Source organism: Python bivittatus, unplaced genomic scaffold, assembly GCF_059951505.1.
Source record: "Python bivittatus isolate LINGU-HERP-01145 unplaced genomic scaffold, Pbiv_v1 ctg000220_np1212, whole genome shotgun sequence".
Classification (NCBI taxonomy): domain Eukaryota; kingdom Metazoa; phylum Chordata; class Lepidosauria; order Squamata; family Pythonidae; genus Python; species Python bivittatus.
The window spans coordinates 40,003,605-40,031,413 of NW_028277048.1; the positions used below are offsets into that span (position 1 = coordinate 40,003,605).

At 38.3% G+C, this 27,809-nt stretch overlaps 1 protein-coding gene across 1 annotated transcript; it reads right to left on the bottom strand.

The window, feature by feature from the left end:
• Positions 1-689: 689 nt before the first annotated feature.
• LOC103054639 (chromobox protein homolog 2) lies at positions 690-27,809 on the bottom strand. The gene is made up of 5 exons (XM_007423360.3): positions 27,524-27,809; positions 27,378-27,421; positions 25,998-26,063; positions 7,390-7,459; positions 690-6,984 (listed from the first exon to the last, which is right to left on the bottom strand). Exons 1-5 carry the CDS (start codon positions 27,593-27,595, stop codon positions 5,632-5,634), a joined length of 1,605 nt encoding a protein of 534 aa, XP_007423422.1. The 5' UTR covers positions 27,596-27,809; the 3' UTR covers positions 690-5,631.

Genomic DNA, 27,809 nt, shown 5'->3' on the forward strand with positions numbered 1-27,809 from the left:
AAATCATATTTAGATCTCACTAAAACTTTCTGATAGTGAAGTATTCTAATTCAGATTTCTTGTCTACACTTGGGATTAATACCATCTGCAGATTATAGTAAAAAAAGAGGGTACATCTTCTACATAACCAGAGGCAAAATAACTGCTTGAAACTTTTTTTTCTTCACTGTGGATATTCGGCAGCTCATTTGCTGTACAAGGGCCATGTAAGGTTTGTGAAAAATTGTTATCAGTCCAGTGCTGAAACTTCACATAACACCACAAAGAGGGGATTAAGCAAACTGCACAGAGTGCATCCCAATCCTATCACCATAGATTTTTGGGGGGGGTTGTATTAAGGAATACTTTGAAAATCCTTTAAGAGAACCAAATGTTATTACATCAATGGATATACCCATTAATAACTGCTGATATACTGCTCAAGATCTTCAAATCTGCTGATATGAAGTTGTTTCTTTTTGGATACTTTTTGGATACTGATACTTCTGAAGCCTGTATCAGCAGGTTTTTTTATACTGACAAGTGAGATCACTGAAATATTCCTTAAGCTGAAATTACATACAGAAGCTTGGAAATAAAACCCGTACAATTCAGGGTGATTTTATTAAGTAAACATGTATAAGATTGCATTGTCAGTAAAGTATCTATGATAAATGCATTAATGCCTTAGAGTAGATTTAGGGAAAAAAGGTAACAGTGAAAAGACTATCAAATGAGGCAGAACAAGCCACAGACAACTAAGTTAAAAAAATATTTATTGATACTAAAACAGTGAATTGAAAGTTATACAAAGACTGTCCAGCATAATGTAGTCTAAAAGTTCTTTTAAGCTGGGAAATAAATTAAAGAAACAAAACAAACAGAACAGAAATCTCAAGTCTAAACTAGAGTAAATGGCAAGAAAAACTGGAAGATAGACATCACACCACAGAAGCAAGCAAGCTAGACAGCCAGGGTCAAACAAATAAACCCCCAGTGCAGCAGTGAACCCACAGTGAGATCAGTGGGCAGACACTGCTGTCAGCCTTATTTAATATTCTGCCTGGAAAGTCTGTCCCACTCAAACAAAGAACCTAAGCTTTCCCAGGGTAATAACATCTCCAACTTTTGTTCTCTTAGCATAAAAGCAAAGAAGCAGCTCCAGTTAAAGCAATTAGAAAATGTCATACAAGAACTATTTGGCTTTTAAAAAATGGAACATATAGTGGTTGACACACATTGCAAGAAACACTGAACCAATTCTCACAAGTCTCTTTCTTGCAAAGCCATTTCGCCGAACTCAGAACAGAATACAGTGAATATTTATTGGAGTAGCAGAACACTGTAATATAAAGTAACTCTGTTCTTTTGTTTTTGGTACTGTAGTTATTAATGTTAATCACAAGACTAAACTAAGCACTTTTGCTCAGTGTAAACAGAGTAGCTAAGTTACTCCAAGACAAAAATATTAACCTGATCAATGCAGTAACACAACTGTTATAAAAAGAATTTTTAAAAATGTAGAATAGTAGCAACAGAACTTTTAAAAGCAGTTTGTTACATAAATAAAACATGCACAGAAGATGCAGAGCAACAAACCTAAGAAAAACATGTAAGAGTAGGCTTTGAATACTAAAAGGGGTAATGGTTATCATCAACTTCAGTTGTCTATCCATTATTGATAAAAATGAGTCCTTAACTAGTGAACTCACATGCATAATTTGCTTATAAAATGTTGTCATTTTGTAGTTCAGTCGCATGTGCATTATACAACTAAAGAAGAATAGATCAACTTGCTCATTTTGATAAGGTATTTAAGACTTTAGACTTTGAAACTGAAATAGCTGGTTAGCCAAAAGGCACTGCATTGAGCTTCTGAAGGAGAGCAACAGACTTTTCAAGTTTCCAAACAAACTGGAGATTAGAAAGAAGCTTGTCTCAAATGGAACTGACTGAAAAGCAGAGCCAAGAATCTGAAGTTGTACAGAGATTGAAAAAGGGAGGAATGCATTTCTGTGAGGGGAAATGGTTGCATGCTATAAATTACAGCTGGAAAAGGAACGAGTACAGAAAATGAACAGAAGCAGAAGAGACTGGCAAAACTTAAAACAAAGAAAAGCAAGACAACGTGGCGTGTAGGCTAACAGAAGCAGCAGTCCTGCAAGAGCAATGTAACACAGGTGCATCTGTACACACACATACATACACGGCACAGCAAGGGCCTGAGAAATGGCATTGGTGAGAACACGGCTTTCTGGGAGGAACGCTCATTCCACTGAACTCTTCGGGTCCACAAGCAAGGCTTGCCATTATTTCAGTGGAACTATTTTCCTTGGGAAGACAGTGGTCTCCACAAGAAAGGGTGGAGTGGGTCTAACAGAAAACTGACATTTCAATTAACTGAATTGCCTCCTCCTCTTTTGACTCTGCTCCAGAACCTTAGCTCTCCACAGAGACATCCACTTTGGCAGAATTATCAAAATATTGTCAGCATGCACCCAATACCAAAAGGCACACTGTAGAAATTAAAAAGAATTTAGCTAAGGACAGCTCCAACAGGAGATGCACAGCAAAAAAGCTGAGAGAGCAGGCATTCTCATCTGAGTTCCTCAGATCCTTCACTGATAATATCTAAGTAGGATGTGCCAATTATTACAAAGGACACAGGCAACTTTGACATTATCTGGGATATCCAAAGTTGGCAGATTTTACCAAAGGCATTTAAATGATTGGCTAATAGAGGCCCTTCAATATTATTCACTGACAGCTTCAAGTGGACAGAAGCACCTAGATAATGTTGGCATTTGGGCACTCTAAAGAGATTAGTTGTTGAGGTGGGGAACCCCACAGAAAAAAATAGAAAATGGGAATTGTCTACTCTGACTCAGAGGAGTACACAGCCTATAGCATATTGTACTAATTGCAACGGAGAGCAAGTGTGAAAGGATTAAACAGTGAATGAGAAAGTCATACAAATCTTCTATGATTCAGAACAAATGCCCTGCTTTCTTACACTATCTGTAAGGGTGTATGTAATTTAACCTTTGGTGGTCTCTTTTACAGGCTACATTATAGCAAGTCACATCCTCACAGACTAGCAAAAAGAGGTTTTTATTCAGGTCTAAGCAAAGAATGTTGCTGGAACCAACGTGGTGAGTTGAGACCCAAACCAGTAGGGTCATGAAACTCTGAAAATGCTACCTGAAGGTGTTACATTAGGTCTGTAGCTTCACCATTGGGGGTGTTCTACCCAGCTGCGGACCCTTTGGAAAATCTCGCTGAACTTGTCACCTTATTCAGCAGCAGTAGAACAAAAGGAGTAAGTGTGAGGAACTAGAAGCACTGTTTTTAGAAGACTCATTCAGTGCACTATTATAACCTGGCATATCAAATTTAAATTATAGCTCCATGGTAGCAAATCTCATGGACTACCATGGAATTGATTTCTAGGTAAGTAAACTTTGGTGAAAAAGATATGCTTCCACATCAACTTATTCAATAAAATCATACTAGCAAATATAAGCGTGAGCAACACTTTATCCCTGATAAACTTGCCACCTTGCCTTTTCTTATCTTGACAGCTCATATGTAGTAGCACAAAGGATCAGCAATACAAAAGGGAAATGATGAGCAGGAAAACTAGCAGGCTAAGTCAATGTTTCAAATGATCTAAAAGCTTTCAAACCAGTGGCTGGATCATATTACGACATGCGCACAATAGACTAAATTGTGGTCTCAACATACTCAGTTTCAGAACAGAACAGAAAAACTCTGCATCACTTTACCTTGGAATGGGTCTGATAAATAGTAGTCCAACATCATGTACCTTATGACTGTGAAAGCTGCAAAAGTACCCATTCCGATGAATTTCCTTATAATCAATCTGACATTCCCTGTTCCTATCTGTATCTTTTTGCTGAATATGCTATAAGCATGGGACTCATCACAGAAGCACGCTGTTAGAAGACAGTCAAATTCTGACAGAGCTCAATGCTGCCCAAACCTAGACTATAGTTCTTGACCCACAGGAAACATCTGTTCTGAGAGAAATAATAGAAACCCAAACTGAGTCATCTCTTGACTTCAGAAAGCAGGCAGTCTAAAATGAACATAGGTTCTAGGCTGTTTTCACCCAGTCTATCCTCTCTGATTTCATACATTAGCATCCTGGTAAAGGTGCTGATAAAGCCAGCCCTTGCTGGAAGGATAAAACAAAGAGAGGTTTCAGTCATTTCTGCCTTAAGAAACAGTGATGCCCTGTAGCAGAATGTGATTGAGAGATGCAGGATATATGCAGAGACCCAATACAAGATAAAAGTAAATGGCAGCTTGTGGAATCACAGTGTTACCTATCTGCAATACTTTCTTTGTAGTTAATACAGGCAAGGATAAGTAGAAAGATATCAATTGCACCACCTCAAGAACCTGCTTTCTAATTCCAAAGATTCTCAACTCACTTTGAACAGCACACATCAATATTATTCCTCTCACATTATACGGCAGCTTATGCTCTACATGGAATTCTTCTATTTTAATTTTGCTTCCTTCTTGTTTCTTCTGTGTAAGCAACAGCATGCAAAATGTGTGTGTGTGCACAAGTACATGAACACTTTCGGGAGCCACAAGTGGTCTCAACCACATAAACATATAGCAACTCCTCAGCATACATGGCTTAAGCAATGATTTATATGCAAGTTACATTTTACACAGAACTACTTTCCATGTAGAATTTTCTAACGTGTAAAATCTCTTTAATTACATACATGTGTGTACACTCATGCACATCCAGGTGTTGAAAATGAGGCTGCATTCCCCAAGAGTGACATCTGCTGATATTTGGCAAGTTTGAAAAGCATACCATCTTCTCAAGTTCTTGAGACATTGTTTTGTAGTTCTCCAAGGCTGATTTCCTATCTCAAGTTCTTGAGACACTGGTTCTCTAGTCCATACAAGTTAACTGGTACTTCTGATGTTTCTAGAGATCAATGCTCAACCTGAGCCAAACTCAGGCAATAGCTGTTAGTCCCAGCTCCAAACCTCAGATGACAATGCTGTCTTATGTATCATACCATCTAGTTTCCAAAGCAAGTTAAGTTTAAGGGAATGTATGTAAGACATACTTTTTATACGGCCCTTGGCAGATTTCCTAAATATAGATTTGTTCACAAATTTTCAAACTAACATAATTTGTTCTAGCTTAGAAGTGTTGGAGCGGTATTATCTGGGGGAAAAATAAGGAACTATTTTTTTCTTAGAGAAATATATATATATTCTCACGATTGAATGAATGAATGAATGAATGTATATATTTCATTCTCCTGAATCTATGTATGTATGTATGTATGTATGTGCGAATGAATGAATGTATTTGGGTTCGTTCATTCGTTCGTTCTCCTGAATATCCAAATCCTCTGGTATTTCAAATTATAAAGCTAAAATGTCCAAGTACAGCAAAACATGGGGTTGTAGCTTTCACTACACCTTCTCTGTACTGGCGAGTAACACAAGTAAAGCCAAGACTCTTGAAAAAGAGTCCCTAACCTTATCTCTCTGGTTGCTAACTACTGGGCTTTGTTTCTCCTTCTAATATCCAAGGGGACAGTAAGGGAAAGTCAAATGAGATGGAGGAAGAATGCTTATCTGCCTTAGAGCTCAGTAATGTCTTAGGTTAAAAAAGCCCACACTGGTTGGAGATTCCTTAACAGTCACCGTGATCAAATTAGCTGTCACATCTGTGACAAAAACATGCTCAATAAGACTGCGGGTAGGCTTCCAGTCCTGGCTAGTCTGGATGGAGACAGACATATTCTGGCCTGCTCCAGGAAAAGCAGCAGAATCTCTGTCAGAATCAGAGCTAGTCTCCTCTTCTCCGGTGCTCACTTCTGACATGCCTGAAGTCTTCTCTTTTGTGGGACATCCCTCCTGTGCACATGTGGTATTACTCTTGGCTGCCACATCTCTCTCACTAATAGCTGCTCTTTGTGCTGGTTTCTCACCTTTGCAAGTGTCTGCATCTGTTAACGTTGCCCCTGTATTTGCAGTGTTCTGGCCACTCCCAGGCCCGCTGCCCTTGGTTGCACTTGTCTTTGTTGCTAAACTGTTGCCACTGCCTTTACCATGATGAGAAATATTGCCACTGCCAGTGGAGTTTGGCCCATTTTTCACACTTTGCAGATTTAAAGCTTGTAGGTTGAGCTCTTGGTTGCAAGCTGGCTGGCTGCTCGGAGAACCAGAAGGGACTTTGTTGCCGTTGTGCAAGTTCTGGCCACCAGCACCACACCCTGTCTTTTGCTCCCCCAATGAATTGCCACTAGGTCTCTTGGTCACTTTGGATCCTTGCACAGTCAACTCCAGGTTTCCAGAACCCTTCTGGTTTTTTAGTTTTAAATCCAATCCTAGGCCGCTCTTGCAGGACATAGCTGACTTCAGAGTCAGTCGCCCCACTGCAGAGGCATCTGCTGAGCTCTGGTTCTGTGACATCCTACTCATATAATGGACAATGGAGCTTTGCCAGCTGATACCACAATTTGGGCTTCCAACTGTAGTATTCTTCACTATACTGGAGAGGTTATCATTGGAGGATGCTCCAGAACAAAAGCCACTGAATGCACCTTGTGCTTCCTTCATGTGGGATTTAAGCATGGCAATGCCAGAACTTTGGGCATTGTGTTGGGGCTGCATCTTGCCTATCAGTTTGGGACCCCCTCCCCCTCCCAGCTCCTTTCTATTTGTTTTAAGCACCTTGGTTAGGTTGACAGTCCTCTTTGCTGCCTTCTGCTCTGGAGGCAGTGGCTTCCGCCCACGTTTCTTCCTAATAGGGTCCTTATTTTCAGGCTTGGCAATCAAAATCTGAGCTTTCTTCTGAGGCACTGGGTGACTCTCTCTGTTCCGCTGACTTCTCTTTGTCTCAAGGTCACTTTCGTCCTCTTCCTCAGAAGAGGAAGTTGAAGAGGAGGTGGAGGAAGAAGAGCTGCTAGATTTGCTCTTGGGGGGTACTTCAGGTTCCTTTAAATACAGGCGTAAAGACAAAATAGAATGACAGCAACATTAGTAATGACCCACTTCTTCAATAAGCATGCTGAGACTTTACTTTCTTAAATAAGATTTGGATAATCAATATCCTGTCTGGGCAACAGTTTACTTTTCAAAACCAACAGAATTTGCTTTTGTACTTTGCTTATTATACTTCAGTGTGTAAAAGTTTCTTGTTACAGACAGACTTTACTTTCCAAGGTAAAATTAAATGTTGCCAGTGATGAATAAATATTGACTACAAGTGGTATGAATCAAGCCAGACTGTACAAGGGATTAACAGACACCACAGTACATGAAATCCAAATATCTACAAGTAAGCATGGCTCCCAGACCCTGTAGTAATTTCAATGGGTCCTATAAATCATCATTACTTACAACATTTTTTCTTGGCCTGCCTCTGGGTCGTTTGCCTCTTTTTCGATTCTGCACCTCTTTCTCATGTTCCCTGGGAAGACAGAAAGTTAACCTCTTAATTTTCTTTTTCACTAGAAGATGCCGTATTTTTGTTTTCGCACAATTTCACTATAAATTTACAGGAATCTTGTGATTCATCCACAGACTGAAATCTTTCTCACCACACAGGAATACTGATTACCAGCACAACACAAATTTGCTTATTTCTTATATAATAAGAATATGCTGCATTACAAATCATCAGATTTGGTTTTATAGAATTTAGTCACTGCTATTCCTTGATCACACTTTAGTGGCTCATTCTGTTGTAGCAAAGACTAGGTTCAATGAATTCTCTATTCTGCTGAAATGTTTTGTCACTCCCTCCAAGTTATTTGTGTACAGAAATCAATTATTTATTCTGGTTTTGCTGCCTTACAAAGTTTATTCCTTGTATGAATGGCACAATTTCAAATGTATCGATGATGATATTCTCTCTAGAGAAACTCTTAAGATAAATACTGACTTTAAAAAAACTGACACTTTTTAACCCGTGAAACAGTTGTGTTTAATTTTTGTTTATATGCATTTTGTACATTTTCAAACAACACTGATTTATGTATACAACAGATACAAATAAAAATATTGTATTACATATCAAATATATGCAACATACTCAGAAAGACATGGTCAGAAGTAATGGCTTTTCTATTAAGATGCAAAACAAAAACAAAAACAAAAAATCAAAAAACCACAAACAAAACCCCCAACCCTATTAAAAAAAAATTAATGTGGAAAATTGCTATCGAAGTCCAAAAATTACAATGGATTTCAAAAGATGAATCTTTCCAAACAGGAAGATCAAATCTACAGAATATTTGGGGTTACCCAAAACCATATTAGAAGCTCAGCTTCCATCTCTACAGCAAGCCATGAAAGTTAGCCAAGTCCAGAGGTCACAGCACAATTAAATGGTATCAAAGAAATGGTTAAAGATTGGATCCTTGAGAAAATGGGAGCGTTGTCCCAAAGAGAACATACGCTTGCATAAGGCAATGGATTCATTGAATTACAAAGAAGTTAAAGAATTATTAGGGAATGATAAGGAAATTTCAGAGAGGCTTAATGGTTCCTTGCCTCTGCCTTTACTACAGAAGGAGACTGGGTGTATCTGCCAGAAGTTAGATTTTCAAGATGGTATATCCAAGGAACTGAAGAAAATAGCGGTAACAGAAGAAAATGTTCTAGGCTTTACTGATAGTCCAGATAAGAGCTATCAGAGAGTATTACAGAAATAAAATTTGAAATTGCTGATTTTGTAACAAAAAATTGTAAAATACTTTATCCTTAACATGAACCTCCTTGGCAGAAGTTTCCAAAGTGGTCAATGCAATATTTGTATTAAGAAGGGCTGCAGAGAATAAGGCTTGTTAGTTTAATATCTACTTAGAGTAAATCATTAGACAAATTGTTTCAAATATAAATATAAAATTATTGAGCATATGGAGAGATACTTGTTGAAGAAAAAGTGCTTCCCGCAAAAAATACGTTTTTCTCACTAAGGTTTGAGTGAGCAGTTGTTTCAGGCACTACAATGTAATTTTGCATGATTTTTTAAAATTATTATTATGCACCATCAAGTTGTTTTCAACTCCTAGTGTTCACATAGATAGAATTTTTCTGTGATGATCTGTCCCTAACCTGGTCTTTCAGGTCTTCCAACACCGCATTTATCACCACTGTAACTGAGTCTATCCATTGCTGCTGGTTGTCCTCTTCTTTTTCCTTCCACTTTTCCCAGTATTAGAGCCTTCTCCAGAAAGGTAGGTCTTCACATCATGTATCCAAAGTAGGATAAAATAAGGCTGGTCATTTGCAACTTGAGTGAGAACTCTGGGTTGATTTGTTTGATGATCCATTAGTTTTTCTTGGCTGTCCATAGCCTTCTCAGGAATCTTCTCCAACACCATGCATGATGGCGCAGGTTCACAAATAAAATTCCCTAGGATCTGATGAGATTCAATAATTGCATGGTATTTCAGTATTCTGAAAATCTTTCAAGACTTTGGACTTTTAAAAAGTTATTTTGAGATTCTACAGGCAACATCTAGGTGTAGTGAGTGATGTGGTATCATGTTATTAACTCTATGTGTTAAGCACACAGGTGGATACAAATGATCCAGCAGATACTGTTTACTTGAGCTTTCAAAAGGTGTTTGACAAAGTTCCTTACGAAAGATTCCCAAGCAAATATATCAGCTACAGGATGGGTAGAGCGGTCCTTCTTTGGTATGGTAAGTTTGGGAAAAGAATGCTGGACTAGATTGGATTGTTTAGTCTAATCTACTAGAGCTTCCTTAAGGTGAAAGACCCATGGTACCTCCTCCAAGAGCAGGACACTGGCTTTGGGGGGCCAAATGAGGGTGAATCAGTATGTGTTTGTAGGAATCCCAGAAACAGGATCCAACATCTGCTAGAACCCCTAACATAGACAATAACCAATATAGGGACTGGCATGAAGAAACATCTTCCTCTAGTGCCCCCACCTGTAGGGTTTTTCAATTCCTCAGAGACACCCAACACATTTAACTGCCTTTATATGTTATCAGACCTTTAACAACTGCCTGGTCTCTTCCTGGACTGCCTTTTGCAAACTGTTCCAACCTTTTTTCCTGGTAAATGGGGATAAAAGTTCCTTTATCTTTAAAGTGGCACAGAAAATATTTATTTTGGTAATGTCAGTCTTTATTACCACAAAGTTACCTTACAGAAAATGATATTAAAGACAGAAAAATATTCTTATTTCAAGTGCTTCTACAAATTATGTACGTGAATGGGTCATACCTTATCAGTATAGCTTACTTTTATAGGTTTCTCAATTTCCCTGGGAATGCTTATATGTTAATCATGTTTTATGTTTCTTGATGTCAGTGATGTTTTATTATATAATTATTTGACTTAGCCATTTTCAAGCAGAATCTTCCAAGTTGTTAAGTGAAATAGAATCTCCATTCAGTTTGTTAAGAACAATTTAACTTTGTTTTTAGTTCATGAACTTCCTCAGTTCTTTACCATTTGGGCTAGTTAACTCTTAAGTTTTTCTCCACTTGCTAACAAACTCCAGCTTCATTGCATCCTTTCTCACAACTCTCCTCTTTCTAACCCTCTGGCTAATTATCTCTTTTAACTCCTCTGTTCTCTCACCATTTTAAACAGGGTTTCCTTCTCCCAGCTGTCATTCAGCAGGGGCAATTACATCACTCCACCTCTTACACAATTAGCCACTTTTCTCCTATACAAAACAATCACAATACTTTAATAAAACAAATTACTGTATAATCACGACTCACAGGCTAAAATGTCAGCACACTTCAAATTGGAAAGCAGATGTATTTTTTTTTAATACATGAAACTGAATGTAGTTAGCTCCTTTCAAATGGCATATAAGCAAGCCTAAAAATTAAAAATGCAAGAAAATGAAATTGTTGCTTAAAAAATTATTAGTGGTATTCTATAGCAGCATCCCCAAAATGTATGCCCACAGATGTACTGAGATTGCAATTGGACTGACCAATAAATAACCATCAAACCACATTGAAGAGATGTAGAAACATAAGCTCTATACTGACTTATTTAGAGTACATGGCAAAAACAAATGTATCACAGTATGAATACAGACAACCCAACTGATTTACATGACACACTAGTCCATGTTATTGCTTCACCATTATTGCTTCTGGAATAATATTATTACAATGGAGAATGTTTATTTTTTAATGAAAATAGAATGCATATTATTTAATATGAATATACATTAGCACGTTGACATTATAATTTTGATAATAAGAAAGTAAATATATTGCTCAAAATACTTTTCCTTGCCTCTTTATTGAAGAAAAAAACACAAGTCTTGACAAGCAAGATACTGCTGCAGATCTGGTATATAGTCTTCCTTCTAGCATTGTATATTATACTCAGTCACTTGTCCCAGAAGTCCTAGTTCTTGATAATTTTCAAATACGAGGGGCATAGCTAAGAGATACATTTATGTCTTTAACACAGCAATCAATACAGAGTCAGATTAACAGATGTCAATATCAGCCCCAAAGGTGGAGCAGGAGGACTTGTCCTGACCGCAAGGGCTCCTGTTCCAACTCCTGAACGGAATCTCCAACAGCGAGGCAACTGCAGTCAGCCATTTAGAACATTCCCGTGGGTATCCAATATCTCTGAAGCAATGTGTTTGTTGCATTCGCTTCATTTTCATCTAAGAAACTAATTTCACCTTATTTAAAGCAATATGCCTCAAGTTTACAAGGCTAGGATCTTTAACACTGTTAAGATTCCAGAAGTTGCATAAATAACCAGTGCCAATATCATTATCTTCCTTCATCTTACTATGAAAATAAGTTTCTGGCTTGAGAGTCCCAAATGATTCCTCCAAAACCTACCATTGTAGAGCTTCAGAGGTAGCAACAGTTTCTGGACAAAGCAACAAATGCTTGAGTTGAATAAATTGCCAAGAAACACTCTGATATATCAAACTACATGTTTAAAAAAAAAATCTAACAAAAGCCTTAAAAATGACTCCCTCAGAACTAAGTTGATCTAAAGTAATACTATATGAAAGGATCAATTTACTCAAAAAAGGGTTATCTCTCAATGGAGGATTTCATTGATAAAAGGATCCACAGTATATTTTCCAGAGCTGTATGTATTTCAAAAATATTTGGAAGAAGAGCTTTGGACCTCAGGTGAACACAATGGCTTTTAAAGCAGCCTCAGTTCCATCAGGCTTCTCCATCATCCTGATGCTACAGTTTTATGGAATTCCCTCATTAATGGACTTTTAAAACAGCCACATCTTCTCCTCAGCTCAGATTTCTTATTCAGGAAATCACAAGAAGACAAAACCTGCCTCAGAAATGAAACCAAAAACCAAAACATATAAAAGGCTTTCTCAGTATCCAAATAAATTATAGCTGTTGGACTCTGCTTATTTTGTGGTAGAGCACAAACTTAATTAAAAACCTGATTAGGCTTGAAATTCCTATATAAATCTAGCCTGGGCTGTGTGCACAATAATCAAAGAATAAGATGTAATCTACAAACCAAGGCAGCTGTTAAAATCTTAACATTCATATTTATCAAGGAAATGTTCTATAGTTAGAACACACAGTTGAATCCGTGCCTGGTTTGGAAATAGCTATAATATCTATCTCATCAAAGGGATACAGATTTATTTGAAAAAGTTTCATTATATATACCTCTAGTAAAATAGGAGATTAAAAAAATGAGATACTTTTTGTACCAATCCACTGGAAATCCACTGGAAAATGAGAAGTGCCATAGTCTTTCATAAATTTAAAAGATTTCTCAAAGAGAAATGGTTTAAGATTAGGGACTGTCCCCCAGGGTAACTGCGATTGGACAGATCCACATGACCAACTTACTCCAGTGCAAGTGCCCCCCCCCCATTTTAACCAAGTGAAATTAACAAAGAGTTCTGCAATTTTCCGCTGTTGGCCTGGTTGACAGGAAAAAATGGTAAAATTGCGTTTTCTTTTTTCTTTTTACCAGTCCAGAAGCGTTAAAGCAGGGAAATTCAACCATCTGGAGCCATGGCAAATGACTGAATATCAGGTCGCTGCCATGCCAAAGTAGAGGATGGGGCTGAAAGCCAAAAAGGGATTTCCTAGGCGGGTTTCATTTGCAGCCAATTTATGCATGGGAGACATGCAGTTGAAGTATAGAAAAGTCTCACTTTCTGTAAACATATTTCCTCCACAATTTAGAATAAAATTTTAACAGCTATTGATTAATAGGTCTAAGATGTGTTATTCACTTTCCTGTGTGAAATAGATGATATAATATTATGTTATTTAATTTGCTCAAGTCTAATTCTACCTTTTCCAAACATCATTATCTGGTATAACATAATAAAGGTTTCTGTTCTGTTCTGTTCTGTTCTGTTCTGTTCTGTTCTGTTCTGTTCTGTTCTGTTCTATTCTATTCTATTCTATTCTATTCTATTCTATTCTATTCTATTCTATTCTATTCTATTCTATTCTATTCTATTCTATTCTATTCTATTCTATTCTATTCTACTCTACTCTACTCTACTCTACTCTACTCTACTCTACTCTACTCTATTCTGGTTGGTCTGAGAGAGTGGTCCAAGGTCATACAGTGAGCTTCTATTTGAAGGTGGATTAGAACCTGGAACTCCCCAGTCCTTGTCCAGCATTAAACCATTACATCATACTGGCTCTCACACAAGGAAAAAACTTTATTTTGGAGACAAAATGCCTGTAAAGTTCATATTTAGCAGAGAGCAAAGTTCTATATTGCTCAGATGGAGGGAAGTTATAAGGAGATAATAATTATTTAACTTTCTCCTGTAACAATTTAACTTAGCTAGTTGTTGCTTTGTAAAAAGCATATGTAATTCTTCAAACTCAAATAAATGCTTTCGCAGTGGCCCATACCAAAGACAGTGATGTGGCCAAATCTTGCTTAATACAAAAAACTATATTATTTTCTGGTACATCTGCTTAAAAAAACTTTTATGTTTCAGCAAGGATACTTTCAAAACTGACTCAAAATATGCCTTTAAATTTTTGTCAAATAAGGCTAAAAGTTTCGCAGGAGCATTGTAATATCTTCTAAGTCACTTGCTTTAAATATCTAGATGAAAACAATTTCTGAGCATGGGCAAAGGAAGTATATATCTATGAGGAAGGGTTAATAGAATGCCAAATACCCACAAAATTAAAATCAAATATGTAATCTAGTACAATTTTAGTCTAGAAAAACTATTGATAAAAAATGTAATACCTCCCCCACCCACATGTTCTTTAAAAACTATTTATCTTTAGGGAGAATATGAGTTTTTGCTTTTCTCTTACAGAAAAGCAGTTTAAAATTAAGTTTAATTTAAAGCAATTTAAGTTTAAAAACTTAGTATCAGTTTGTGTTTGGCTGGAGGGAAAGTCATCTTAGCATTCCATGTTATCAAGGAGACTGCATTAAATGTTAATATTAAAAGCAGTGGGCATGATATATCCCAGCTATATTGAAATCTGTATGTTGCAATTGTCAGTAGTAAAGCATGGTGCATCATGTCAGATCTCCTCTACACAGATAGATAAGGGGAAGAGGGAAGAATAGAAGTTCAACTGATTAAGCTTTTAAAGTATATGAATCTTAAAAGAAAGCAAATTCAGGAAAAAAAAAAAAAGAGCCAGAGAGAAAATGGATGGGAGCAGGAGAGAGAGAGAGAGAGAGAGAAGAAAAAAAGACAAAGCACAGCTGTTAAAGAAACTGGGACTTCCAGGGAAGAAATGGTGAATTGAAGATGGCTCCACTAAAAGTGGAGCTGACAACTGCGGTGGAACAAAGAGCTGGCAAGTAGACTGGCTCTTTGTAATTCCTCTCCGGACAAGGAGAGGACTTGGGATCACCCACAAGTGCTCCAGGGAGTTGCTCCTCACAATGAGACCGCAAGACAGTGGTCTTTGGCGGGTTTAGAGCTCTGGGAGACAAGGGAATAATCATCTTGCTCAAACCACGGTTGGTGCCTTCAACAAGGACACTGGGTTCACATACTTCCTTTTCAATCACTTTTGGATATTGCTTGTTAACTGCTTTTCAGCTATCAGGAACCTTTGGATCCATAAGTTTTACAGCACTGGGTGAGTTTCCTTCAATCCTTAGCGAAAGAAGATTTAAATATAAGTTTAAGGACTTCATTTTATTTTCTTTTGGAATAAACAACAAAAGTGTGATTAGAACTTTGATTTTGGAAAGTTACAAACGGACTAAGGGTCCAGGTGGATTTGAAATAAGATTTTGAAATTAATTGTAAGAATCCTTCCTGTGGGAAACTGCTTTTGTTTTGAAATCTCTTTAAAAAAAATGATAAGTTGGGACTTTGAAGGTTGGACACTAGAGGAAACCAGAAGGAACTAACAAATACAATTAAAGGAGAAAAACACTCAAATTTGACTTACTAATACAGAATGAAGCAGAATATTTTAACTTTGGATATATTGAAGGATATTTTTGAACAATGGACTCAGAAGTTAATTTTAAAAGTGTCTGCCTCTATAGACTGTGTTTAGAAGATGTTATGAAAAAGGAACAAGTTATATCTGACAAGATTGAGACTGATCTGAAAGTGGATTTAAAAATGACAGGCTACAAGAATGACATGGAAAAAGATGTTTCATGGACATACAAAAGAAACCAGCTGATGTATTAATAATTAAAGGGAATATACAAATAACAAACCAAGAGAGTGATCTGGATAATTTTCCTATATTGGATTTATAAAAGAGGCTTGTTAAAGCTTTTAAGAATTTTGTGAGAAGGGATAAAGAAAAAATGAAAAGAAAACAAGTTCTAGGACATTATTTGAAGGGATTAAATATCAAGATTGTTAAAAGTAAGGAATATAAAGCTGGTTTATTTGATCAAGGTTAAAACACATATGTTGTTATCTCTGGTAACCCTTAATGGACGTTTGCTGATCAGGACTGAAATGATGAGGATTTAAGGATTTGTTTATAGAGAAGAGATGGAATATGGGAAGAAGAGATCATTTGTTTTAAGAGGTGATAAGTTACTAAAATTGTTTATACTTATTGTCATGAAGGCGGAAGTCATTTTTTTATATATTTCTTTTCTTTTTCTTTACTATATTCTTATTTTTTCTTTCTTTTCTATTTTTTTCTTTTCTTCACTTTTTCTTTTTTCCTTTTTTTCCCTTTGTATTAATTTTTATCTTTTTAATTGTAATTTTTAATAAAATTAGTATATACTGTATATAAAAAAGAAACTGCCATTTGTAATCTCTCTCTGTAGCCAAGGACATATAGTATCCTGTAACAACTGAGTGCATAATTTAACTCTGTGAAATGCTCTGAGTCCCCCATTGGGGGGAGATGGGTGGGGAGAAATTTAATAAATAAAAAAATAAAATAATAAAATAATTAGAAGGTAGAAATTGCAAAGTCAATACTTTCTCACAGTAGAACTTCCATAAACATAACTGGTTGGCCTTTCTCAGCTTCTTTCAGAATTCCAGTCAAATGGAAAGTGGCCCAGAGTGACATACCAGGAATCCAGGTATACTTTTGTTCTCAAGTAGTTTATCAGCTTTTAATAAAGAGAGTGAAAATAAATAAGGCCAATTTGTTTCATAACAGGTTATTTAAAACCACAACAATATAAGTATAATTGGAATGTATTCCACAATGTAAGAATGGGTCAACAAGTCCAGGAAAAGGACCTGGTTTTTCTAATGTATCCAGGAAGCTGTAAAAGTTAAGAAGCCTTCCTTCAGGAAGGGAGTATCTGTCCTAATGAAGAGAACATAAACTACAAACTCTGATAGAGAAAAGTGTAAGATGATAGTCAAGTAGGTACCAATAATTATAATTTCAGGACAGTACAAATTAAGGGAACAAAAATAATTTTTCAATATATTCAAAGCAAAGACCCAGCCAGGGAAGTGACTGGGCCATTAAACAACACAGGAGTGAAAGGGATGCTCAAGAAGGATATTGAGAATTCAGAGAAACTAAATGAACTATATTCTCTGTTCAGAAAATGTAGAAGAGAGATCTGACTTTCTTAGGGAGGGAACTGGAACAACTAAAGCAAATTGAGGTATCCAGAGAAAACATTCTACAACATTATGAGAGAATGCATAGTAACAAATCACTGGGTCCTGATGATATCTATTCAAGAGTCAGAACTCAGATGTGCACTTGCTGAACTCCTAGCAAAAATGTAACTTATTTCTGACACTGGGCTAGGTAGTTAGTAGGTGTGATGCCAATTTTTAAAAACACATTAATGGAAGATCTGCAAAATTACAGAATGGTTAGCTTAAGACCTGTTCTGGGAAAATTGGTAGACATGATAATCAAGTAAAACTACATATATAGAAGTTTTGCTGAAGGACAATCAGCATGGATTCTCAACCTTCTAGAACTTTTTGAGAGCATCAACAGACACATAGCTGGAAGTGACCCTGCCAACTCTATCAAAAGTTTTTTCAAATGTATACATACCCATTGCACTATTCTGTTTCATGGTAAGCAACACAGTGCAAACACAGAAATGGAGCAAGAAGTAATAGACAAAGAAATTAAGTCAAAAGAAAAGTTAAGTATAGCTCAGTACAGTTTTCACCGACAGTTGATCATACTTTTCCATACATTTCTATTCCTGCAAACAATTTTTGCTTCTACCATATCTATACACTGCCTTTTGTTCTTTAAACTTCTCATCTCTCTCTTTTGGAGGATCTCACTAACTCCATCCAACCATAAATGTTCTGGTCTATATCCTTCTCTTGATCTATTCGTTCGTTCTTCATATATTTGTTTTAAATGATGCACTCCTTATTTATTTTCTTTGTATAAGCAAACCATCAACATATTTCTTTACTAATAATTCATTTTATATTCAATCCACATTAATTCAGTACCTGTTCATGCTTAATGCTATATTTTCTTCTTTTAACACACAAACTTAAGTGATTCCTTCTCACTGCATTTAATGTACAGGTAATCCCCAGTTTAAGAATGAGTTCTGTTCCCAAGGTCTGTCCTTAAGTCAATTCTGTATATAAACCAGAAGAGTATTATTATGTAATACTGTATAAGTAGTATTGTGTAATTAACTCAAACCATTGTGTATTTAACTTGAATTTTGCTACCACAGGCTCTGTTCTTAACTATGGGTCATCCTTAAACCAGATGTTCTTAACCCAGGGACTACCTGTACTTTGTTTCTCCTGAGGTACCCAACAACAAAGTGGACAGGAAGTTTGGCAACATTCTTTGCAAGTCTTTTTCTCTCCATACATATCTTTCTCTCATCCTCTTTTTTGTAGCAGTCTTACATGTATTTTTCTTATTCACAGCCTCTTCGATTTCATCATTCCACCAAGCATTTTTTCCCCCAAAGTTCCTATTAGCATAACTCCATGCATGAATGTGGAACGCATCTTAATTCATTCTATAGCATCCACATCTTCTTTCCTGGTATCTACTTTCCCATTCATTCTGTTGGGAGGCTTGTATTTATATATCTGCATGTATACGTATAAATACTTATGGTTGAACTGCTTATTTAAAGTCAATGCTTTTTCAAAGCAGATACTCACCAAGCAATCACCATTCTCATTTTCATTCTAAATGGCTCAATAACTTTTTTTGTACTGTCATCTTGTTTCCATTCCTATCCATTCCTATCAGAATATTTTCCCCCTTGGACTGCATTCATTCAGAATGTCAGAGTTTTTCCTTAAACTCATTCCTGGTTTTTTCACCATTCACTACAGTATAACTAATATGAAACTATTACCAACATCTGGATTCCTACTTTCATACACATCCACAGTAACCTAGATGGCATCAATTTATACTATCTGACACATGTTTTAGCCCTTTCATCCATAATTAAATCTACACCTTTATTTTCTTGCATGTATTCATATCAACTCCACTTCAGAAGATGCAGACTCAGATCAATTACATCCTTTCTTTAACTTTCATAATTATTCTTTCATTTCATTAATTCACAATCTTTATTATTTACTCGTCTTACATTCCAAGCCACAATCTTCCAAATGTCATGGGCATCACAAGATGGACCCATAACTATTGTCTTCCATTGCCCAATATGGCTTCAGTCAATTGAGGTTTTCATATAATGTTTTGTAATAGAATTATAAGGTTGTACCTGTGCCATACGCAGCATTCCCTGCTAGTGGTAAGTACAGTACTGGTGAGTTTGGCACATTTTGGCCAGAATGCCAAAGCCCAACCAAAGCCCCATTTTACCACAAGCATACATGCTGTTCTGTGCAAGCTAGAATCTCTAAAGATTACCTTGGAAGTTAACATACTCTAGCATGCACTCCACCAACAGAGTTACATGTACTGACACTTCCTTAGGAATCTCAGAATCTAAGAAATTAAGTACATTTTCTTTATCAAAGACTCATGAAGCAGTCATGAGATAAGATTACTTGTCTTATTTTCTACTAATCAAAGGATGAAGCATTATGTTCTTCTTTGGCTTAGATTTTATATTTTACAATATTTTATATCTGATTAAAATATAGCATTATATGGTTGTTTTGTAAACTAGTGACTACAAATTTAATTCATAAGATAGAATTTGTTTTTTTTCTTTTCTCGCTTTTGTTTCTTTTTCTTGTTTTTTAATCATTTTTATTTTTATGGATTATTTTAATTTTGTAATTTTTGTGCATCTGGTACTTTGCTTATCTTTTGTATTATTTTAAAACAAATAATTTTAAAAGATGACTTCTCTTTCATAGATTGCCAACTGATTAAAAAAGCCGAAAGCAATGAGGAGGAATAAATTGACAATTTTCTCAGTGGAGGGAACAGGTAAAGTCTCTCAAGCATTTGTGCTGGGAAATTTTTAAAACTTCCTAAAAAATGATCTTAACTTAGGATAAGCAGTGAGCTGGCCAACTTTGCAAATGATACCAAACTACAGGTAGTCCTCATTTAACGACAGCCTCATTTAGCAACTGTTCAGTTACGGTGGTGATGAAAAAGTAACTTTATGATCAATCTTCATATTTATGACTGTCACAGGTCTGCACAGCAAAGGAAAGCTGAAATAAGATCATAAGCACAGTTGTGGTTTCACTTAGTGAACGCTTCATTTAATGACCAAGTTGCTGGTTCCAATTGTGGTTACTAAAGGAGGACTACCTGTATTCAGTAAGTAAATGGCCACTCAAATGATCTATGTTGAGTTTAAGTAAGTGTAAAGGGATGCATACCCCCTTACTTTAAATAGATGCTGATAAGGACTGAGTTGTCTATAACTAACCAGGGGAAAAAAATGGAGCCACAGCAGATAGCTGAGAAAAGACATTGACTCAGCATGTGGCCATTGTAAAAAGTGGCCAGTTTTATACAAGGGATCATGGAGGAAGGAGCAAAAATAAAACCACCAATTTTGTAAAGTCCTTATACAAATGTATAGTATGCTCATATCTGGATTAACCATGGAAGAGGGCAACCAAAATGATCATTGTTTTGTATTTCATATATCTGGACCTGTGAAGTGCATTTCTTTCTCTTATTTACAATATTTTTATTTTTCATTTAGAAAATATCAAAAGTGGTTTCCATAAACTATGAAATAAAAACAATAGTTTTTTTTAAAAAAAGCCCAATGAAAGAAACAGGTTAAATAACTCAGGGCAGCTAATAAGATCAAGGGAAGTTCTGTGCAAGAAGTAAGTTTTCGATTTCTGGCAAAACCAACTTCATAGTGCAAGCCTCTCTAAAGAATGATTATTTACTTGATATTATGTATTAGTTACTGCATCAAATATATCATCTTTAATTTCACATATTTGGTCAAGGAAGATATTGTATCCTCCCAAAGATAGAGATTTGGGGTTCTACATTATGTCAGCGGAGCTGCTGTATGCTGGAACTACACCATTATTCCTCTGGACAAATGGCTTCTATACCTTAAGCATGTTAACACCCAGAGAGCAGAAGAAACATCTGTAACTAGCCAGTACAGTAATGGCAGGAAAACAACACATCTGCAACAATTTCAAACTGTGTATTGATGATGCTATATGCCAGCCACGCAGAGGGAGCCAGAGAGCTCACACAACATTCAGCACACCCTCTGCATCACTACAGAAAAGATCCACAGGGGAAATGGCAACCCCCCCTTAGTACTTCCCCTGGCTCAGTCAGCAGTAACCTTGTTTGTTCAATTCATCAGATATTTTTACAGAAATCACATGCTCCTCAGTCAGCTCTGAAGCACAACATACAAAGGGAAGGAAGAAAAGCTCATATAACACAGCCTTCCCCAACAGGGAGTCTGAACAGACTACAAATAATACACCTTAGCATGAGGGAGGCCCAACTACAGAAGAAATGGCCCAGCAACCATTCCAACACACACAAAACAGGGACAGCCATAAACTGGTAGCAGCACCCTCCAGTGGCTCATTGCATAGGGCTGAACAAAAGATTTTTAAGTTCTACAGGGGTAAGTGGTAGGAAAATATAGCCACTCATCTTTTTGACACCTGGAGAGAAAACATCAGGACAAAAGAAAGACAGCATCTAAGCACCATACGCTAGACATGCCACAGAGCTGGTTAGCTAACCACATCAAAACAACAGATCTATAAGGAGGTCCCTACTCAAGGACACTGCGTAACAAAGTGAAACACTGCATCAACATATTGATTGTTCCTTGTGTGAGGCCACCCTTCATTTTGCAGCCTCTGCCATCCTTGACTTGACCAACCTTGTATTCATGTGAGTATCCCATGGTCTCCTGATGACTCTCTACTGATTCAGGCACTCATCCCACCAGCGCATGCAGAAAAGATTTCCCTCAGCACACAGATGAGTGCACATATTAAGTGGAGCACATAGCTAATCCTGAGTCCACCAAAGTCTCTGCTCTCTCTTGTTCCATCTGAGACTAGACAAAAGCAAGTCTTTATTATGGCAAATTTCTTCCACCTGATGTTCTTCAAGCATGTAGGCCTACAACTCTCAATGTACTCAGCTAGAATGTTTATGGAAAAAGAAATCTTAGTCACTATTCCATTGTAACAAAACACAAACAATACACAGGACAATGTCAGAGCTTTTATTGAACAGTCTCTTTGGGATGGAGCTGCCTCAGAAGACACAAAGAGCAGGGTCTTGAGTGTTGGAAACAGTGGCTTAACAGACAGCAGGGCAGCAAGTTGCATGACTGTTTGCTCTGGAGGTATGTAAATCTGCCTGGAGAAGTTGGTCAATACCTCACTGAAGAACAGCTGGGGAAATCCTTGGTTTTGCTGATAGTCAAAGGTTACATCTCTCTTCTGATCTTGGCCTTCAACCTGTACCTGCAGGACAGCAAGGGAAAAACATAGAAAGTGGAACTAGCAATAGACAGCTGGAGCCCATAGCTTCTTAATCTGGACATACACTATTATTTGTGCAAGAGAAAGAGTGAATGATATCCTTGGTAGTAGACAATACTCATGCCCTTCCCTAATTTGCATCCTCTGTGGCAACAAGGAGATTGTCAAGTCTTTGAGAGTATATTTCACCCTGCAGGGTTGTAATGAGAGACTGTATGCATTGTCCAATGTATAGAAGCTGTAATTTTGCAAAGCAAAGGTGCTCATGGACAGCAGTTGCAATGAAGCACCTGATCTTTGCCAACTGAAGGACGTCCTTGGTGTCTAGGAATGAGGACTTCTACTGCTGAGTATGGGAAGTGCTAAAACAACAGAGTCAAGGTGTGCTTTATATATGGTAAAGATGTGCTTTATATATATGGTAAAGGGGTTGGGAAGAGATATGGGAGAGAGATGCAGCTTAACAAACGTTCCTCATTTCCATGCTTACCTGTGTAGGATGCTTTGTCTGATACTTCAACTTGGAAATAGAATTTGGTGCTGGACATATGAGTCTGGAATCCCAAGATAAGTACCTGTTGAGGGTTCTAGTCAAAAATTGGTCAGCAGTAAGTTCTCATATGCGTTGCAAGGTCAGGCTATTCTGTGGACCAAGCTTCCTTTTTGTGCAGAATGTCTTTTCTCCATACGTTCCCATCATTCTTCTGTTTGAGCTCCATTTGCATAATGTCAGACCACAGATACTGCCCCATGCTGCACACTTGTCCTGAGACATGATCTCTGTCTGAGATTGATACATTAATGGTATGCTTGTGAGCTGAGCTAAACATGTTAAACACTTGCATATTGATATCAAGGAGGCAGTTGTCAACATTGGGATAGCAATTTCTGATTTTTACCTCTCCCACTGAAGTCAGTGAAAGGGAAATTTCCTGCACCAAGTTTTGGACTGACTGGTAGAAAACTCTATCATAGAACAAAATGTGCCCATCAACTGAAGGGAGACAGTACCCAGCTGAAGTGTTCTCCTCCCCCATTATGTCTACATGGATATCTATGATGACAATGATCCACTAGTATTCTACCTGTAATATGTCTACCATTCCTTTGGTACAACAGATCCTAAAGTCCTGTACCTCATTATTATTACTTTTGAGTGCTTCATTTGTTGATATCCAGGAAGCATAATCCATCTTATCACTCAAACCGTATTCAGTAAATTATGAGGATTGCACAGATTAAGGAACAAAAACAGAGGGAACAACAACAGAATTGCAGTTTGGGAACATATATAGATTTGTAAAGTTGGAAATATCTTTATTAATTGTCCCTTATGATGCTATTTTCCTCTGATGTTTGGTTGATACATTATTTTAATAACATTATGAAGTTATATAGTAAAATTACACAGGGTAAGGAGAATTAAATACCCCAACAAGATTCTTCAGTCCAACAGTGGCCAGATACCCATAAGAACGCATAAATAAGGCATCAACAGCCATATCCATCTATTAATATTAAAGGAACATAGATTTTGAAAATGGAGATTCCAGTTTCTTGGCTGACGTTTATTAACAGACCCATCTTCGATTTATTTATCTAATATTTTAAATTCCAGGCCTAGTAGACACATCTCATGCAAATAATTCTACAGTTTTACAAAGTTTGTCTTGCTTTCATCGACCCATTTAAAGAATGATTTCTCACCTTTTATGCATTTGTTTATTAGCATTTATATATCACACAGTAACTAAGTTAGTTTTATAAAATTCATATAAATATATTTCATACCCTTTTTAGCAATCTTTCTTCCAGGATTAAACTACTGGAGTTAAAATTTAGGTAAATTAAGTAGGGACACAAAGGACAGGATCAAACCCACAAAAAGTTACAGGAGACAGAAGTTGCACTTCTCATTGTGGAAACAGAGCACAGCTAGAAAGGAGGCATGGCCCAATCTATAAATCTTCTAAAGGCGTCACTCCCACAGGAAATCAGTTTCATGTTTTTCCAAAAATATGTGCAGGAAACTAAAGCTGTAAGAAGTCTGAAGGCTGCTTAAACCTGCACAGTCAACCACTGAACCACACTGGAAATTTTGGTGGAAGGATGCAGCAATATGTATTATTCTTAGAGTTTGCATTCCATAATTGTGATAAAGCACTGCAAATGGTTATCAGTTTATTTGTTTGTTTGTTTGTTTATTTATTTATTTAAAATTTAGAGGCCCTCTGACTCCGGGTTGTTTACATTTTAGAAGTAAAGAATAAAAACAAAAGAGAAAGTTCATGAATATCCAGAAGGAATAAATACAACTCCCCAGGAGAAATGAACTGGGGTTCAGTAGCTACCTACCCTCAGGCCTGGGAGAAAAGCCAAGTTTTCAAAGACTTTTGGAAGATGCTTAGGGTGGGAACCATACAGATCTCCAGGGGGATGCTGTTCCAGAGCCAATGGACAAATCTACTGCTTATCTTGTGTAGCATAACAGAGCAGGAGACCAAAACTGCCAGTCTAAGAATATATTTGCTTGCTTTTGCCAAGTCCTTTGACACACTTTTCTTGTATGATAGTTGCTTTAGCTTTTCACTGCTTTCCGATTATCGTGCATGTTTGTTATCACGCTTTGTATTCAGAGAACATGCCACCCAGTATCTTCACAAGATTGACTAACTGATCTGGACCATTTTTTAAACTTCTCAGTGTTCCTGCAGCTTGGACCAGCACCTAAGCAACTACTACATGGTAACAGCTAAGAAGGAAATTCTTGCCTTTACCCTGGGCATAGTTCTCTCTCTAGCATCCTTCCTTCCAACACCAAACAGCATTTCTCTTGTGTGCCGGCTATTTTAGGTTTACATTACTTTCCTAATATCATGCATTGTCAATAGTTCCCAATATCAGCAGTACTTGCATGGGAGCAAAATGGGCAAAAAAGTGGATGTGATCCAAGCCACACCCCTTTTGTACACACACATATCATCAACGCACATAGAAAGGGGTGGGGCTTGGACTGTGATGCCCTATCCGCCAACTTGCCCCTTCTGACCCTCCCCTCACAGATATTACTGCTTAATATAGTGCATATTTTTTGTTACTGTACATTATATTCAGAGATCATACCACTTAGTATCTTCTTTCCTGACTAGTGACAATTTTTATGATTTCTCAATATCCGTAAAACTTGCATCAGGACCAAGGCAAGCTATTGGCAGCTATCACATGCTAGCAGAAGTCTTAAGCACCGAGTTAGTTATAGCACCCTTCTTTCCGGACCTAAATCCTCTCCACTTCATTGCTACATAGCAGCCATTTTTTTATTTCGTAACAGCTTAAACAGTTTGTCAGTGTACAGAATGAAGTCTACAGAGTAACCTCTACGTGGAATGGAGAAGCAGAGAAAACACGAAACAGGATTAAGCCCTACCTGAAAGCACCACAGATCAACTTTACAACTGAGCCTTCTTTATTAACCAGGCCCTTAAAACTGTATTTAGGTATCAAGGAAAAGCAGGCTGATGGACTGCAATTTGGGGGAACAATGGACTACTCTGTATTTGGTTTCCACAATCCCAGCTGGCCTGCCTAGGGGAGCCCTCCTCCCACCTCTCAGCAAGGTTGGTGGTTTACTCACTTCTTCTGGAAGGCCAAGAGAAGTCTGGGATCAAGAATATTCTCTTCAGGTTCCCAGCTGTTGTGCCTAGAAAAGAGGAACAGATCACTCACTACAATATACATTCTGCTTTCTTGCAACCAACAAATCGGGATATTGTTTACTGCAGGGCTGCATTTTGAGGCAAAGTGTATCTGAGGCACAGCACACACTACTTCAGCTCTCCCCAAGCTGCTGCCTTCCAGATCTGTTGGGCTACTACAACTCCCATAACCCCCAACCTGGGGGGCACTATTGCCATGCTGACTAGGTATAATCAGCTACAATTTAATCAATCTAGAGGGCATCATAGGGGAAGGCTGGGATTAAAGTAATAGTTAATTAAAGACCAGTGGACATAACAGGAGCACTGGCTGAATAAAAATAAGCACTAGTTTAATTCTTGGATGAAATTTAAATTTTTGCAGTGTTGGAACAGCAACTCACGAAACGGGTGAAAATTTAGTGCCTTATGACAGGACACGTTCAATTTGCTTAATGGAAAAGGCATGGAAGGCAATCAGAAAAGGAGCACACTGAGATGCATTATGGATAACTTGAGCACGTGTGTGGGGAGGGGGCTGGGGAGTAAGATGAGAAGTCAAGCAAGAAAAGGATAAAAGCAGAGCGAAGTCTGGCTTGCAGGAGCAGCTGGCAGGAGGGGTAAACCGAGAAGCTCTTCTCTTAGTCTGACAACCCTTTCCCCCTTCTTCTGCAAGGGGTGGGGGTAGAGGACACCCACCACATGCATCAGTTGGAAGCTCGGAGTTTAGAAGCGAATCAACGGACAGCCAAGGAAGCGTTTGCAGTTTCTGCTGCGGAGCCTTTATGCTTCTACGGAGCAGTGCCACCCCCACCCCCCGATGCGTCCCTGCTACAGCCAGGGAGATTACGGCGGCCCACAGGCTAGAAGTTCGTTTAGCAGAAGCGGCAAAGCAAAATGCAACACATGGAAGCGAAGCAAATCAAATCAGGGAGTTCGTCGAAAGCCGACGCCAGGAGAGCGGCCCAAGAAAGAAACGGCGCAAATTAACTAATTACTAGTAAACAAAAGAACGTCCGTGGGAGGAAACGTTATCCCCTCCTCCCCTACCAGCAAGAGTAAAAACACCCGCAAGAAATGAAGTAACTTCTAAGCGCTCGGAAGTCCACCCGAGGCTGCAGGAGCCCCTCTGTCCCGGGATTTCTGCCTCCCCATTTCCGCTGGCGTTTCGCAGCCGCGCCGCCCGCGCCCGCGTCTTGTTTTCCCCCAAGTCTCCGCTCGCCTGGGCCCAGCATCCCCAAGCCCTCAAGCCCCGCCCTGGAGCCCCTCAGCTCAACGGCTGGCTGGCGCTCAGCTGCTCGCTTCATTGTCCGACTCACTTGGAAGACCAGCCTCTCCACTTCACCAAATACTCCAGCTTGCCCTGTGAGGAGAGGGAAAAAGAAAGAGGCGCGTTAGCGGGAGCCGAGGCGGCGGGCGACGGCGTTGCTGCTATTGCCCGCCGCCTCGCTTCCTCGCCGCCCACCTTGCGAAGCCGCTTGCTGAGGATGCACTCGGCGGCGAAGACTTGCTCTCCCACGCTGCTCAGCTCCTCCATGGCGCCGACTGGCTCCGCTCGGCTCCCTCCTCCTCGGCCGCCTCCTTCGCCTCTTCCGCCGCCTCTGACTTGCTCTTAGTGGAGCCAGCGTTGTGCCTGCACAAGGCTAGAGTCCGCGGGAGCGCGCGCTCCCCCTCACCCGCCGCCGTCCCCCCAGTTTCGGCGGCAACGCGCGCACCCCCGACGCCCTAAGCTTCACTTCTAGCGCACACAA